This window comes from Sceloporus undulatus, chromosome 6 (assembly GCF_019175285.1).
Source record: "Sceloporus undulatus isolate JIND9_A2432 ecotype Alabama chromosome 6, SceUnd_v1.1, whole genome shotgun sequence".
In the NCBI taxonomy this organism is placed as follows: Eukaryota; Metazoa; Chordata; class Lepidosauria; order Squamata; family Phrynosomatidae; genus Sceloporus; species Sceloporus undulatus.
In genome coordinates this window covers 161,575,774-161,593,865 of record NC_056527.1, presented here as the reverse complement: position 1 = coordinate 161,593,865, position 18,092 = coordinate 161,575,774, and the positions used below count along the sequence as shown (strand labels likewise).

Genomic DNA, 18,092 nt, shown 5'->3' with positions numbered 1-18,092 from the left:
GGGGGAGAAAAGGTTGCAGAGGAGGGAAGGAGGGAGGGAAAAAAAGAAAGGAAAGGAGGAGAAAAGCCAATGCAACCGAGGAGGAGGAGGAGGAGGGGATAAGGCTTGGAGGAGGCATCTTGCAAGAAGAGCCCAGGAGTTGCCTTCCATTTGTTACAAAGTTGCCAAGGGAGGAAAGGGGGGGAAAAAAGAAGAAGGGAAGGAAGCAGAAGAGGGAGTGGAGGATGGAAGGAGAGGAGGAGCGAGGCCAGAGGAGCCTGGGCTGCCAAAGGAGCCTCCTGGGGCCCAAGGCTTGCAAGCTGGACGCCTGAGAAGGAAGAAGGAAAGAAAGAAAGAAGGAAGGAAGGAAGAGAGGAGAGGAGAGGAGATGCCTCTTGGCCCGGAGTTGGCAGCCCTAACCAAGAGGGTAAATGGGGGCCAAAGGGATGCCAAAGGGATGCAATGGGAGGAGGAAGTGGTGGTGCGGACGATGCGAGGCGATCGCGGGATAGCACCGCTTGGCCGGTTCAATGGGACCACACCCTCAGCTGCAAGGCAGAGAGAGGGGGAAAGAAGCTTTTTCTTGGGAGGTTGGAAAGGAAAGGGATCCCAAGGTCTCTTAAAAAGAAAAGAAACTATATATATATATATTTGGGAGGTGTTTTTCTGCCCAAGGCCCCCCTGAGAAGCAGAGTTTGTAAACAGGGGTCCCAGGGCTTTACAGTTTCTAAAGAGAGGTGCCCTAAGGGCTGGGGTTTCTAAAGGGAGGCTCCCTGAGAAGCAGAGCTTTCAAACAGGGGGTCCTTGTGACTTATAGTGTCTAAACAGAGGTTCCCTAAGGTCTATGGTTTTGAAACTGGGGGGTCCCCAAGAACCAGAGCTTTTGAACATGGGCTCCCTGGGAGTTACAGTTTCCAAAGAAAGGTTCCCTGAGAGACCTATGGTTTTGAAACAGAGGTTCCCTGAGAACTAGAGCTTTTAAACAAGGGGGGGGGCAAGGACTTATAGTTTCTAAATGAAGGTTCCCTGAGACCTATAGTTTTTAAACAGGGGGTCCCAGAGACTTGTAAAGAGAGGTTCCCTGAGAACCAGAGCTTTTGATCAATGTCTCCCTGCTGAGACTTACAGTGTCTAAATAAAGGTTCCCTGAGGCCTAGTTTTTAAATAGAGGTTCCCTGAGACCTGTAGTTTTTAAACAGGGTTTTCCTGAGATACACAGTTTATAAACCAGGAGTGAGACCCATAGTTTTTAAAAAGGGGGTCTCTGAGATCGAAGGTTTCTAAACAGAGGTTCCCCGAGTCCTATAATTTTTAGGCAGGGTTCCCTGAAACATATAGTTTCCTGACACCCATAGTTTTTAAACAGATTCCCTGAGACCCAGAATTTTTAAATGGGGAAACTTGCCAAGAAGATCCCATGATAGGTTTGCTTTACAGTCACCATAAACCCTGAGACCCAGAATTGTTAAATAGGGGTCCCTGAGACCTGTAGTTTTTAAACCGGGTTTCCCTACAAACCAGCATTTTTAAAAAGAAGTCCCCCGAGAGCCATAGTTTATAAACAGGGTCCCTGAGATCTGTAGTTTTTAAAAAGAGGTTCCCTGAGATACAAAGCATTTAAACAGGTTGCCTGGGATCTATAGTTTTTGAACAGCGGGTCCCTAAGACCCATAGTTTTTTTTAAAGGTTCCCTGAGACCTATAATTTTTAAATAGAGGTTCCCTGAGATACAGAGCTTTTAAAGAGAAGTTGCCTGAAACCTATAATTTTTGAACAGAGGGTCCCTGAGAGCCATAATTTTTTAAACAGAGGTTTCCTGAGACCTGTAGTTTTTAAACAGGGAGTCCCTGGGGTCCATCATTTTTAAAGAGGGGGTCCCTGAGACCCATAGTTTTTAAACAGAAGTTCCCTGAGAGCTGAATATTATTTCAGAGGTTGAGAGATTGTTTTAAAGGAACCCATGGCTCACTCCTTCCAGGCCAAGGGGACAGCCCTTGATCGTGGAGAAGCTCAACAAGAATGCAAACATGACCGTTTGGGTTTGTGCCTTGGGTCTAGTGCTTCCTTGTAAATTGATACATCCAGTTTCATTAATTTAGTTAGAAACTTTTATCAATAGCAGTATGGTGTTCTCCGCTGAGGTCTGGTTCCAGGAACCCCCCGTGGATACAAAATCCATGGACGGTCAAGTCTCATTATATCAAGTCTCAATCTGTGGATGCTTGAATCTATGGATAAAGACTCTGTGGATATGACGGACTGACTGTATTTCTTCATTGTTGTTATTGCAATGGCAAAAACATAAATGTTGGTTTCTCTCTCTGACATTTCTCCAAGGGATGACCCATTAGCTCGCCACAGAAGAGACAGGACATAGAGAGCTGATCATGCCGTTGAGGAATCCCAGAGGAACTGTTCCCAAGCGGCAGAAAGAGCACCCACCGGTGGGCCAGCAACTCTAGCTTCATGAATGAAGAAGCCTAGCCATTTTTGTATCCTTTCACCGTGGCTGTGGAATAAGCGAAAAGGTGCCACCTTGCTTGAATCGGCTGGGATTGCCCCTCTCCTGCCTCCGTTCTCGCTTCTGCCAGTCCTCCAGGCCTTTAATTTTAACTTGGGGACATTAATGGAATGATGGTGCGGAAAAGGCAGAGAGATCTTGCCGGGCTCAGCAGGGACTCCTTGGGAGGCAGGCAGAGGGGGAGTGGTGGTGGAAGTGGGGTCCCACGAGGCATGCGCTTGCTCCCCAGGCACTATGGCTAGCAGTGGCTCTGGCAAGTCCACTAGCGAGGTATCTACTCCCAGCGGCAGCACATTGCAGAGGAAGAAGCTGATTTCCATCTGTGACCACTGCAAGATCAAGATGCAACTGGTGGCCGATTTGCTCCTCTTGTCCAGCGAGAGCCGGCCAATCAACACAGAGAGCCTGTCTGTATTTGGGGAGTCCTTTGAGAAGTGTCGTGACACCATCATCGCCCGGACAAAAGGCCTCTCAATCCTGACCCACGATGTCCAGAGCCAGCTGAACATGGGACGTTTCACAGAGGTGGGGGACATCCTGATGGAGATGGGTGACCTGGTGGTCTCCTTGACCGAGTGCTCTGCCCACGCTGCCTACTTGGCAGCTGTGGAGACGCCAGGGGCTCAACCGGCATTGCCTGGATTGGTGGATCGCTACAAGGTGACCAGGTGTAAGCACGAGGTGGAACATGGGTGCGGTATCTTGAAGACCACCCCTTTGGTGGACATGAGCCCGCAGCTCCTGCTGGAGGTTTCTCAGAACATGTCCAAGAATTTGAAGTTCCTGACGGACGCCTGCGTCACGGCCAGTGAGAAATCCAAGGATAAGTTTGCCAAAGAGCAGTTCAAGCTCAGCGTCAAATGCATGAGCACCAGTGCTTCAGCCTTCTTGGCATGCGTCAAGGAGGTCAAGACTTCACCCAGCGAGCTGACGCGCAACAGATGCATCTTGTTCAGTGGGCCCTTGGTCCAGTCCGTCTATGCTCTGGTGGGCTTTGCCACTGAGCCTCAGTTTTTGGGCAAAGCAGCCACCATCAACCCAGAGGGTAAAGCTGTGCAGACAGCCATTTTGGGAGGCGCCATGAGCGTCGTCTCTGCTTGCGTGCTTCTTACTCAATGCCTCAGGGATCTAGCCCAACACACCGAAAGTAGCTCCAAGGTGACTGAATGCAGGGAAAGGTTGAGGAACTCGGCTTGCGCTGTCTCTGATGGCTGCAACCTGTTATCTCAGGCACTAAGAGAAAGATCATCGCCTCGGACTTTACCGCCGACAAACTCCAATTCTGTGAATTAATCTTATTTTTCCTTTCTTTCCCATTTAGAAAGCATGGCCACTGCTTAACAGAAACATAACTAGGTCCTCTCCCCAGCCCTGTGTTTTGTGTATACCAAAGAATTTGTGTAGATGAGCCCAGTCATTGGATTGCAAGGATTTTTTTTTATTATTATCATCATCATCATTATTGTTATTGTTTTGGCATGTTGAGGTAGCAAAGCTCCACTTTTTCATCTTTGCAGAAATAATTAATGATGAATTTTTAGGTTGAGAGGGCAGAGGGATATTGACCAAATTCAAAGCCTTGCCTGGGAGCCAGAGGTAAATGGGAACCCCATAGGTTTTGGAGTTTCATGTAGCCAAGACAGAAGGCTGGAGGAAGAGATTGGGGGTGAAAGCCACTTTTTGGACTACATAACACAGAATTTCTAGCAATTGGCCATGCTGTCTGAGGGATATTTTTGGCCTGAATTAGTCCCAGCTAAGGTAGCTCCATTGAATCAATTGTTAAATAACAAGTCAACACATAAATTGGGTGGACAACTGTGGAAGAGTCTAGGGCAGTGATTCCCAAACTATGGTCCTCCAGGTGTTTTGGACTACAACTCCCAGAAGCCCCAGCCAGCTTGGCCACCAGTCTGGAATTCTGAGAGTTGAAGTCCAAAACAACTAGAGGACCAAAATTTGGGAACCACTGGGTTAGGGGGTTGTATTAGCTTACAGGAGATCTTTGAAGTCTCACCTCCAAATGCTCTCTGGTAGACATTGGGGCATTCTCACTATGTTTTGGAGTCTTCTTGGGCCCTTACAGAGTATTTTGGGCATTGGAAGGGGAAAAAAACCTTTTTTTGGGGGGGAAATTTTGCAAAACCTTGTATTAACTTCCAAGGGTTCAGGAGAGCACCAGACGTGTTGGGAATGCCTTCCACAAACCTTAGAGGTCATTTTGGGTCATTTATGTCTCCTTCCATTTTTGGACCCCTGGGGAACTGCATGCATCCCATGTGCCAAACTTTGCCCACCTCTGACATAGATCAACCCCACTGGTAGCATTTGTGTACTCTAATAGGGACTTAATAGGATTTTGGTCTCAGAATTTTAGTTCAAAAAGCAACTGTTCTAAGTTCTGGTCCTCTGGGTGTAGAACCTGATGGGCTTCTGATGAAGACAAGTAGAAATGTCTATCCCTCTGCTGCCAGACCCCATCAAAGTCGTACAATTTTTTTTAAAGCTAGTCACTTTGGGAAATGCAGCGTAAATACCCTAAAAGGCACCAGATCCTAAGCAGGATGAATCCTGATCAGTGCTTGGATGGGGGACCACCAATGAATATCAGGTGCTGTAGGCTACATTTCGAGGAAAGAACTGGCAAACCCACCTCTGGGTATTCCTTGCCTAAGAAAACGCCATGAAAGTCATGGGCTCGCCATAAGTCGACAGGCAGTGTGTAGGCACATGCACACAATATTTTGGGAAGCTGATTTGCAAAGCGACTAAATAACTATATGTCAGGGCTTACAAACAAGCAATTTAGTTAAGGCCTACAAACAAGTGAAACAACAGATTAATTTTAATTTTTTTTCCCTTTTAGATGGGGATGAAAATGAGAGTCTTTTGGAGGAAAAAGAGCCTTAATTGCACTGGGTGCGGTTTTAACACTTTTTTTTTGAGGGTGGGATATTTTGGGCGATTTTTATTTCTTTTAGTCTTCCAGAACTTCCCTTCTAAATTTTACTATTCACTTGTGCAGGAAGAAAAAAAAAGTTACCTCAGTTTTCCTACGGTCTGAAAGAAGCAAAAATTTTAATGATGGATGTAGCTTCCTTTTTTTGTTGTTGTTTGTTGTTTTGTGTGATTACTTTTGAATCAAGTGTTAGCTTAGCAGTGCTGCGTGGCGTGGAAAAGGAGTGAAGGTTGGATTGGATTTCCAAACTGCGGGGAAAAGCTACTGTGAGTGTGTTTCAAAAAATGGGGTGGGTGATATTACACTATAACAGGAAAGTGATTTGGGTTTTTTATTATTATTATTATTTGTTTGGGTGTCAGATTGTTTTTAATCTTGCATGTACTGGAGTATTTATTTCATCTATTAAAATATTGTTTCTCAGATGTCCTTCTCTGCATCTCTTAATATTTAAGCAACAGCACCCTGTGCTTTGAGTTGTGCGGCTTGTTCCCCAGGGAGTGGGTGGTTCAGGTGTGCTTCGAATGTACATTTGAATGATCTGATAACTTAATTTATGTTTTAAACTACAGGATCTTCTGTTTGTGTGTATTTTCTTCAACCTAGTTGTGTGTGTGTGTGTTGCATATGTCTGATGATTTAGGAGGGGGAAAGGGGGGTGTTTGGAAGGTCATTTGATGTGGTTTGGGTTTGGCTTGGATGTTTGTGACAGCTCAAACAGCAGGTTTGTATACATCTCCACTCAGAAATAAGTCTTCAATGGGAATTACTGCCCAGTATGGGTTGGGAATGGGGAATGGTCCAGATGCTGTTGGATTGCAGTTCCCACCAGCCATCACCAGCTATCAAGTAGTGATGGGAGTTGCAGTCAAACAACACATGTAGGGCCACACATTCCCTTTATAAGCTTGACTCTCATAACACCAAGCCTAAATAGTTCTAGGCTTGCAGCCTTAAAAGGCATGCTTATGTAGCTTGCAGTTTAGGCCTGCGATTTTGAATTTTAAAATTGCTTATGACTTGCAGTTTAGGACTACAGATTTAAAATTCAGGCATATATAGTGTGCAGTTTTAAAATTCAAGCTTATTTATTCAAGCTTATTATAGAAACGACTCCAATTCAGCCGTAAGGGTGAATATACAGGGAGGCAAACCCCAGAGAAAGGCGAAGTGCCCTTGAAGTGGAGGGACAAATCATTATGTTTCAGCTTTTTTAAAATGCCAAGCTCTTTCCACCCTGAAGACGTTTCCTTATTTTGTTACATTCTTACCAGAATTGAACAGAATAAAATTCTCACTACCTGTTTGTAATCCATCCTAAAAATCCAATTCATTGTATTTATTCATTTGTTTGTTACATTTGTGTCTTGCCTTTCCTCCAGTGAGTTCAGGGCTTTCATTTTCAACATTTTATCCTCCCCATAACCCTGTGAGGTAGACCAGATTATTACCTAGTGAACTTTATGGCTCAGTGTGGGCTAAATCCTGGATCTCTCATATCTCAGTCCAGCATCCTAAACCCTACCTCATACTGTTTATCCATGGGATTTATCTTTTAATAGACATGCATATAATTTTACTCTATCCCTATAATCCCAAATATACAAATTAGAGTAAAATCAGATTAAACTGATGTAATGTTGTGGATAGAGTGGTAGTGCTAGGCTGAAGATGGCTGCATTCAAATTCCCATTCAACCTTGAAGCTCATTAGGTAATTGTGGTCCATTTGCTCTCAGCTTAATGTACCACACAAGGTTGCTTGGGACAGGAAGCTTAAATCAAGAGATGCACTTTATTTCCTTGAAAGAAAGGCAGTATGCAAAGATACTAAACAGTAATGAGACTTAACATGCAGAGGAGCAGGATTCAAAATTTACTCCCAAGGGAATCTGAAAGTTGTCATCTTGAATCTCGCCTCTGGTATAAAGGCACTAGTGATCTTAAGCAAGTCTTTTAGCCTCTGACATCCCTCCTTTGCCATATGGGGGATAATAATATTGTCTCATCTTATAGCAGGGTTGGAGAACGTTCAGTCTTCTAGATGTTGCCTTGCAGATCCTATTAGTCTCACTAGTCTTGCCTATGCTGGCTAACCTGATGGTTGTTGCAATCCAACAGTATCTTGAAGTCCATACATTCCCCATCTTTGCCTTACAGAATTGTTGCAAGTGCTACTGGGGATAATGCATATGAAATATGTCAGTTGCTTGAAGCATTGTATAAATGTTAAGCATTATTGTGTCTTGAGTGAACAGAACTCACTGTCCAACTGCTTGTCAGGTGAAAATTGTGTGTTGAGTTGGAGAAATGCATTGTGTTTCTCTTTGAAGGATAAAGTCCCCGTGAGCCTTGATAATTTGGCCATCCCAGGTAGCTGCTAATACTTGCATATTGGGTCACGCCAGCCCCAGGGATCTGTCATATAATGATTATAGTGAAGAAGTTATTAAAGAAGTTATTAAATCTTCTGTCTAATTTGATAGAATGCTAAAATGACAGGATTCCCATGGGGTCACTGAGTCCTAATTTCTCCATTTTTCCATGTCTCACATTGGCTAGGCCTTTTTCAGATATGGCAAAAATGTATGAAGGACATAAGAGGTCAGATGGTAGAATCTGGGTTTTTCTATATTGGATGATAAGTTGCAAGACCCAATTGCCTTGGCCAGAATAGCTTTTTGCAGGAGGCAGGAAGACTGGGAATTCCAGCTGAGCAACATCTAGATTAATCCCACCACTGCATTATAATCACCATGGAAATTTTTTTGATATTGAGAGCATTAGAGATATATTGAGATTTTTAGAAGTATGTCAAAAGTTTTGAACCATTAAGGAGTTTTTCTAGTTTGGTCCTACTCAAGACAGTGGTCCAGGAGCCATTGGCTGCCAGTCCCTAGCAAGTTTTTAAGAAAGAAAAAACCCACCAGTTGTAGCCAACTGGTCCTTGTCACATGGTGGGAAGAGCTGTCCTGTACTTCACATAGTTTGACGCACCATTCTGGCTGTCTTCCCTATCTGTTGACTTGCTTTTGTCCAGGTCATGGATGTTTTGCAAAGACAAACAAAGGTGACTGCTCACTTGGAGGCAATTCAGACTGCACTTGGCAGAAATCCTGTATTTGCTTAGCTGGAAGCAGTGCCTGGTTATCAATTTCATTTGGTTCAATTTGTCTGTTTGCTCCAGGCCCCTCACTGACAAGGGACACAGTGCTGGAGAAGAAGGTGTAGCTTTCCAGCCACTTTGTGCCTCTCCTAAGTCCTTCATTGCTCCTTGGGGAGCCACTGACCATGCCATGGATACGCTCAGAACATTTCTTCATTGCTGGTTGGGGAAAGCCAGTGGCTACTGAGCATACTTAGTAGATGGCCATTCCCAAAACGTTCCCTGAGCTTAGTAGTGGAATGTAAATAGAAAGAGTGGTAGAAAAGATTGATCTCCTTGCCTCCCATAAATGGATATATCAGGGGTCTCCTGCAGCTCTACAAGACCCAGAATGTTGTTTTGTAAAAAGAACACCTGTTGAGCTTGCCCATAACCAATCCTGTTGTTGTTGTTATATGGCTTTAAGCAGTTTCCAACTTATGGCAATCCTATAACGGGGTATTCTTGGCAAGATTTGTAGATAAGGTTTGCCATTGCCATCTTCTGAGGCTGCAAGAGTCTGATTTGTCCAAGGTCACTCAGTGGGTTTCATGACCGAACTGGGATTTGAATCCTGGTCTCCAGAGTCATGCTCAAACCACTACACCACACTGGCTCAGCCACTCCTGACAAAGCTTTAAAAATATATCACGTATTCATTTTGCCTGTGCATCTCTGCCCTGGGTTGTAGGGCACTTGAGGGGGAGAGCCAGGATGATGTAGTGGTTTGAATGTTGGACTAGGACTCTAGAAGGCCAAGGTTCAAATCTCCACTTGGCTGTGAAAACCCACTGAGTGGCTTTGGGCAAGTTATACTCTCAAGCCAAAGAGGAAGGCAATGGCAAGTTCTCTGTGAACAAGTTTTGCTAAGCAAACCAAGTGATAGATTTGCCTTAGGGTAGCCATAAGTCAAAATTGACTCAAGGGCACACAACAACAAAGGAGGTTGAGAGAGAAGGAAAAGGGAGATGGGAAAGTTCAGTGGAAGCAGGACTGAGTAGGGAGGGTTTGCTTGTTTTCTGTAGGGGATGAGTGTGTTTGTGTGTCTGACTTTGAGGGATTGGGCATGTGTCTGTCTGCGTAAATGGGATGTCACAGTGGGTCTGTGTGACGGTGTTGACTCCTTCCTGGAGTGAATGGGTTTCTGCTGGGATGGGGTGACTGAGTGACTGTTGAGTGAGTAATATCACAGAAATATGCACACCCCACAACTGTTGTGCACTTGAGAGCTTAAACTTAAAAAGCTTAAATGATTCACTTCCTTGCACTGTATGATGGTGAATGTTTGCATAACATTGAATGTTGGTGGAAGGTAAAAGTATGGCCTCAAAGAAGTGCAATTGTATAGCTCCGCTTATTTTTCTTGTTATTGCATGCAAAGGGTTGGACTATAAATGATCTCTGAACATATTGTGCTGGTAGTGCTTTCTTGAGTTGCCTGGTCCTTCTTCATTCTGAATGCACATGCGTATACTGTTTCTCACTTTTACTTCTCTGTAACATGCAATTTGAGGGATGCTCTGTGGAAGACGTTTGCTTTTAGATTCTGTTCACAACTTGTTGCTATGCTCCATAGATTGTTTCGCCCCAACCCCATGTGGCTCTGAGGGTATCATCTCCACAATTCTCAGTATTCCCTTCTCCCACATATTTGGCTTTGCAGGTATGCTGTGTATCATTTTGCATTGGGTTATTTTTGCTTATCAACACTTTCTAGGTTGAATAACAGTAAAAATGCTTTAGATGAGGCTGTTGGCTTCACTGAACTTACAGGGCTGAAAATGGGTGAACATACGATAAAAAAATTTCTGCTGTTGTCTGTTGCATTTTGTCTGCGATTTATTAAATTAATCAGTTTCTATGCTAGTATTTCTAGAATTTGTGCACATTCAGACTAATTTTGGAACTGCTTTGAAACCCCAGCTGCCTTAAACTGCTCTTGCCTAGGAGCCCAGTCCGTTGAATTCTGAATGTATAGGATTTTTGTGGTGAGGTGTGCCATAGTCAACCAACTTAGTAGTTATGTGCAATTTTAAAAGCAGACAGTAATTAGTTTTGTGATTGTAATATTAGATGACTTTAAAAATAACTAAGATAAGCCTCGTTTGTATGTTTTTATCTGATGGCTGCTTTATATATATGAAGTTTTGAAACTTGTCAGGGAACTAAAATGACTTTTCAATTTCCCCCCTTTGTTGTATGTAGATTATTCCAGTGAATAAATATACACATATTGATAAGTATATACAGTATCTGAAAATAACAAGTGGTAATATCAGAAGAGCATTAATAGGTTTAACAGTTGCAAAATAGGAAAAACAACAGTGCTTGAGACCTCCAGAGAATCCCAGTAGATCTCAGTGTTGATGGCATCATTTTGCATCTGGCTATGGGGACATAGCAGACACATCTCCTATTCTGCCTGTTTCCCATGAAGCACAGAATGGCTGTGCGGGGGGCTTCAGAGGTGGGACTGTGGAGGGAAGAAGGGAATATCAGCTTCTACAATGCACAAAAAGGACATATATAGTGGGCCCTTGGTATTTGCTTCCAGGACACACACACACCTGCCCCGCTTCCATGAGTGCCAAAATCTGACATGCTCAAGTCACATTAAATGTAAAGAATTGCTTTTTGGAATATATATATATATATATATATATATATTTCCCCCAAGCCATGTATGCTTGAATCCATGGATATAAAGGGTTGGCTGTACATGAGTAAGGGAAACTTAACAGGATGCCAGCACAAAAGTGAAATGGCCGTTGCTGCATCTTAGTACTGACAGATGCTGTACCTATAGCATATCTGCCTAAGGTTTTTTTGTGGGCTTTTTGGGCTATGTGGCCATGTTCTAGAAGAGTTTATTCCTGACGTTAAACCAGATGCTCACAAAACATCAAGAATAAATTCTTCTAGAACACGGCCACATAGCCCGAAAAATCCACAAAAAACTATGGATGCCAGCCATGAAAGCCTTTGACTTCATATCTGCCTAAGGTTGCTGTTTAAGAGAACTACAGCAGTCATTTTCAATCAGGTTGTCCCCAGATGTTTTGGACAACAACTGTCATCAAACCCAGTCATCAGAGTTTGATTGTTGGGCATGATAGTGGTTATAGTCTTTTAAAAATCTCTAAGGTACCATGCTCTAGAAGCCCTCAACTTCTAAAATTAAGGGCCTACTAAATCCAGTATTTTGTATGGGGGTTCCCTTTCTTAAATGATTTATCATATATGTATCTGACTTTCTTTTCCCTTTCATTCTCTTTGCCTGTCTTCTCTTTATAAATATCAAAATAAGGTAATTCTATTGATGCATGTGACCAGGGCAAACTGAATGTGGGTTTTAAACATTGTCTAATAATTTGTCACATTTGTATTCTTCCTTTGCTGGGAGGAAAGTGTGCACGGGAACATTATTTCAGATTAGCAGGGGTGATGGGTAGCAAAGCATTCAGTGGACAAAGCCCAAGGCAGTTCCCGATGTGATACAGTTCTGTGTTTGTTCTTTCTTTCCCAGCTCATGATAGAACAATGGGAGTGGTATCAGTGTAAGTCAGTTGTGTGAAGGAAAGGATTTATGTCTTTTGTCATGCAGATCAAGGACATAATCTCATTTAGTTATTGATGAGAGACACTCCATGTGAAGAATCAGTGAGTTTCCTAGTTACACAAATGCAGCAGGCAGAAGAATTGGAACATATTCCTTCCAATATACATACTTGTCACAGTTTGGAAGTGATGTGTTAAAAGTAATAGTGTAACCTGTAACATGGGACTGGTGGGAGGAACAGTGTTGTGACATGGGGGCAACAACATTCCTCTCCCCAAAATAACATCACAAATAATAAAATTATTAGATTTTGAGTGTAGTGAGTGCTGCTTATTATGTCTAAAATGTTACATTTGAGGAGATTGAGAGGTTTTCTGGCCTTTTTAAAAACAGAAAACTACTTTTGGGAGTTGAGCAGACAGACAAGGATGCACCAACTGTTGGTTCGGTTTGCGGATGACCAGGACATGTTCCTTCCTTTTCTTTTTCCATCATGAATTGGATGGTCGGATGGATGTTGTTCAGATGGTTCAGAAACACAGCCAGATCTTGTTTTCTGTGGCTCCAAATGGTGAAAATGTAATCCACATATCAGAACCATGTTATGGGCTTTTCAAAATGTGCCATGTAAAGTTTACTATCACAGTTCATTATTTCTACAGTTTGCTAGTCAAAAAGATCGAATGCTTCAACGGCAATGTTAATGCAGAAACCCTTATGTTACATGCTCAGTATATTCCTTAACATCTGAATAGCTTTACCATTTACTGATCAGTAGTCTGTACAGTGTACACATGTTGAATGTTACATGTGAAAAACTCTTAAAGCATTTCCTGTTGTCATTCCTTGTGTTTCCCTGCCAAAGGAAGGGTGGTGCTGTGTAGCAGGTGTTCAGCATGGACATCCTTGTGCCAATGAGACATAATGTACATTTATCTAGGCCAGAATTAGCAGCTGTGGTTCTCCAGATGTTGGGTTTCAACTTTCACGATCCCTTGCCATTGGCAGTTTTGGCGAGGGCCAATGTTAGTTGCAATTTCATTATAACTGGAGGGTCACACAGTCTAGATTTGGGTATGTGTGATAGAGAACCATCATTCTCAGTATATATCAGTAATATAGAATTCCACTGAAACTCCCACAGCTATACATGGATTGTGGGTAAGGTTGTTCTGTTCATGATGGTGCATTCTGGACTGCTAATATAATACTGGCTTTTTGTTTAGTGCAGCTTGCTATAAATGATTTTTGTCATGAAATAGGTTGTGGATCAGAATAATAGAGTTGGATGGTATCATAAAGGCTTTATAGTCTAGTCCTGTGCCATGCAGGAATCCACAGTTAAAGTACTCCTGAGAGATGGCTATCCAACCTCTGTTTAAATATCCCCAAAGAAGAACAATCTGCTACCTTCAAAGGTAGTCTATCCCACTGTTGAACAACTCTTACCGTGAGCAAGTTCTTTCCAGTGTTTAAGTGGAATTACTTTTCTTGTAATTTGAACCCATTTGTTTGTGTCCTAGTCTCTGAAGCAGCAGAAGACATGCTTGCTCCATCTTCCGTGTAACATTTCTTCAGATATTTAAAGAAGGCTATCAGATCACCTGTCAATCTTCTTTTCTCCAAGTTAAACAAGCTTCCTGTCACAGAGCTTGGTTTCCAGCTTTTTTAATCGTCTTGGTCACCTGTCTCTAGATCACGTTCCAGTTTGTAAATATCCTACTTGAATGGTGGTACCTAGAACTGAGTGAGGTATTCCAGGTGGGTCTAACCAAAGCAAAGATGTTATATTTAGCTATAGAGTTTGAACCTTTGCTTTTTGGATAGCTTGGCTTTTAGCCAGTTGTCTGGAATGCTGTCTTAAGTCTGCACTTTCCTTTTTAACATTGGTTATAGGATCTGCAGGGTTTCTTTTTTTGAGAGCTTGGGTTTCTTATTTAGATGCTATTTTAGCACTTCTGCTGGCAGCAGAATAAGACTTTTAGAATTGATTGGGTCTTGGGTCTTTGGATTGTGTCCCTCTCTCAAGCTTGACCATTGTAGACTTCAGTTTGCAACCTGAAACATTTCATGGAAACAAACTGCTTTTCAGGTCAGGAAGCTATTTTCCTGGGGTTACTTTCAGTGGAGCTGTCATTTATAGGTTTGGTGAGGATATAGCCAAAACTTGGGACAAATACATCCGGCTCCATCCACTTGGTTTAGGTCCACATTCTTTGGTCCCTCTTTTTATCATTATTCTCACTTTTGAGGACCTGGAGATTCCTAGAGAGAACATATTAATCGAATCTGCAAATAATCAGATCTGCAAAAGTCAAAACCACAAATATATAAAACCACCCCCCGGTGAAAGGCAAGAGTTTAATCTGCACTGGAAGCATGGAAGCATTGACCCCACTCTATTCTCTCCTCTATCCAGCCTTTAGTATGAGCACAAATAGTTATGCCTGCTGGAATTCTGGAAGTTCTTCGGCATTCTTTTACTTGGTTTTGTTCTTTACATCCTTCATTACATCCCCCTAAGTTTTACCCTTGACTTATCCATGGGTCATATTAAAATCCATAATTTTGGCTTTATAGCCTGCCCTTTACTTATACATTAGGTTGACTTATAGTCAAGCATATACAGTAAGTCCTGCTGTGACTGGCTAAGACTTGGCCCTAAAGTTCACTTTCAGAGAAGTCCACCTTCCTTTGTTTCTTCATTAATTCCTGGTGGGCAGGTAATTTATTCAATTTTTTTAGTATTTTTAGTATTGAAATATTGGAGTGCTGCTGTTCTACGAAGTGACCGTACCCTCAAATCAAAACCAAACACATGCTGTCCAAATCTAAATTCCAGCAAGCCACTCAAAGCCATGCAAACAAGTGTTACCAACTTGCTCCAGAGGCTTTTTCCTGATTTGTCCCAAATTTTACTATGCAGAAGGCAGTGGATCTCTGTGGAGGAGTAAAATTGTTCCCCGGAGCTGTGGAATTGCCCACCCCTGTTTTGTACCATCAGTAAATATTAAGTACAAAATGTATGACCTTCCACTAGTTTGGACTGCTGCTCCCATCATTCCTCAACCGTGACCATGCTGGCAAAAGCTAATGAGAGGTGTAGTCTAACAATCTCCACATCCCCTAGGGTTAACCCAAACATTTTGCAAGATGTTTTTAATCTCCAGGGAGCACTGGGGATAGTATGGGCCTCGCTTTGCCCATCCCTGAACTAGAGGGACACATATTTTCTGATTGTTGTCTACACAATGTCCTACTAACATGACACAGGAAACAAAACAGGTCCTTGTTTTGTGCTGAATTGTTTGCTGCAGCAAACACTGGTGGAAGGTTGGGATGCACCAATAAATTATGCAGAGAGGCAGCAGGCAGCTTTCTTTAGGGGCAGATATAGTTGGAAAACTAGATTTGTCTCTTGGAGCGTTTAGCATGGAGCACAGGTTGAGTAAATAGTAGTTTAAATTTAGGTATCTGGGCACATGAATTACAAGAATTGACAATACATAAAATTACTTTTATTCTTGAGATTTCTGTGCAGATTCCTGAAAATGGAACCTAATTTCTCAGCTGGGACTTTCCAAGCTCTTTTGGTCCGCTCATCCTTCAAAAGTTCAACCGGTTCAATAGGTGGGTCAGTCAATCTGCATAGTTTACACTGTGTAGTGGTTTACAAAAAAAAACAGGAAAGGGAAGCTATTAATCCACCAGTGAAACGTGATGCAATTGTATTTTGCAATTCAGTAACAGGGTCCCCCCCATATACACACACAAGGATGCTTCTTCAACGTTATGATCTTTTTGTTTCTTTTCAAATAAACCAAAATGGAGAGGAGTTTGCCTGCTGTTGCCCTTGCTATGTCAAACAGAAAGTGAAAGCTACCTTTTTAGTTTTTTCTTCACCAGAGAAAGCGGAAAGTTCTGAATTGCAAAAATGTGTGTCTTAATGTCAGATCAGGACAAAGTTAAACATTCCAGTTAGTTTTAGTTTTTTTGTTTCTTACACTAACTCAGGGAAGGAGTAACTTTAACCAGAATTTGGAATGTTACTTTTAGCTTCCCAGGCAGGGGCTCAGGTTCGACTCAGTCTGGCATCTTTTCGAGGACACTAAAATGAGTACCCAACTTGTTGGGGGCAATTCGCTTACACATTGTAAACCGTAGAAATGTACTTGCTATTGCTATTGCTATTTGTGTGGGTATTACTTGTGGGTGTACACTGGTAGCTCATTGTAGAGCACATGACAAAAGTCCAGCCTTGTGGTTTCCAGCATGTGCACTACCATATTTAGGTCCTCCAGCTCTAGAAAGGGGTATAGTTCTCATAACAGCTGAAGCTGATAATGGTAAACTATGCACTACACTACTCAACATAATGTAGCCCAGATAGCTACCTTGCATAGTAAGAATACATACGGGATAATCTTTGGGCAGAAGGTATTTGCTACACTCCTCCCCTCCACAACACATTTCCCAGAGACGGATTTTGCAAACACAAAGTGTTGAACCATCAATATATGTGACTGTATTGACCTGCATATAAATTGACCCCAGATTTTCAAGTCAGTTTTTGGGCATAATTATTTTTACTTATAGTGGAGGACAAAGAGGGAAAGTGGGAGGCAGAGAGAGAAACTGGGACGTTTTTAAAATGGCTGAAAACACGGGATGGCAGAGAAGGATATGCAGTACTTCTTTGCAGTGGAGAAGTGGCCACTGGGATTACATGGCTTGCATGGCTGTATCTGAACATGTACTGTACTCCTGGATTGGCTTTAAAAATAATTAAGAGGCGGCCGCTGAGAAATGCTGTATCTTGCCCAAAAGCTGGGAAAGGTTTTTTCCCCATAGAAGTAGAGAGTATTTGTGGGCCACACCCTTCCACTTCCTGCTAATTTCCTGCTGAAGTCATGGTTTGAAGGCTTCTCAAGCCATTTCTGCTTGTCCTTTCCCCTCGCCCCACGTGTTCACCCTGTGGGATTGTGAGCCAAGTTTTGTTTTCACAGCATGAAAACCAGACTTCAGACCATCCTTGCTAATGAACAAAATCCTCAGGGAAGAGTCTGTGCAGTGCTTCTTTTCCTGTGCTTCTTTCCATTGGCCTTGATGCAGTATACAGAGGCGCTCTTCTTTTGCAGCTACTGCTCAAGTATCTGTGCACACATATACGGAGGCAAATGTCGTGTGGGGTTAAGCTGTTCTTTGCGGCACACTCTTCATGTTTTTCCTTTTTCTTTCCATCGCCCAGGTGGTGGCTTGGAACAGTTTTTGAATTCCATTTTCGTAGCACTTTGGCCTGGAGAGCCAAGGGAATGACACAATTGACACTCCTGGGGCCAGAGCAATTGCCATGAATACCCCCTGTCTCTTAAGAGCTGGCAAAGCATCTTAACAGTTTGTCGCTTTGGGCATCTCTGTGGGCATCCAGCCGTCTGTGCTGCTGCACCATCTTGCCTTTGAAAATATCTAAGTGGTGGATGCTTGCAATGGAATTTTTAAGAGAGCTAATGAACTCAGAAGAGAAAGCTGTGTGTGTGTGTAATTCTACAGAAATGAAGCAACCAATCTAAAATTAGACACATATCAGAATACTTTTATTAGCGTAAGGGAACATCTGCAAGTTGGCTTTTCTCACTACTTTCCTCACTGTTTGAATTTGCTAGCAGCACATGTCTTCATGTTTTGAGGCAAGTGAGAGACTCTTCACAGATACTAGAAGCTATTGTTTTGTCAGAAATAGAATGGCTAGGAGCAAACACAGAAGGCAAGAAGTTAAAACTATATTCAGATCTTAGAATCATAGAAACATAAAGTTGGAACAGACCACAAGGGCCATCCAGTCCAACCCTCTGTCATGCAGGAACTTACAATCATCCAGTCTCTGTTTAAAGACTTCCGAAGAAGGAGACTCCACTACTCTCCCAGGGAGT

At 42.7% G+C, this 18,092-nt stretch overlaps 1 protein-coding gene across 1 annotated transcript; it reads left to right on the top strand.

Annotated features, from left to right (window-relative positions):
• The first annotated feature begins 28 nt into the window (after nucleotides 1-28).
• On the top strand, nucleotides 29-5,884 carry TLNRD1 (talin rod domain containing 1). Its single transcript, XM_042476496.1, has 2 exons — nucleotides 29-406; nucleotides 2,317-5,884. The coding sequence occupies exon 2, from the start codon at nucleotides 2,735-2,737 to the stop codon at nucleotides 3,791-3,793; it is 1,059 nt and encodes a 352-aa protein (XP_042332430.1). The 5' UTR covers nucleotides 29-406; nucleotides 2,317-2,734; the 3' UTR covers nucleotides 3,794-5,884.
• Nucleotides 5,885-18,092: the final 12,208 nt, after the last annotated feature.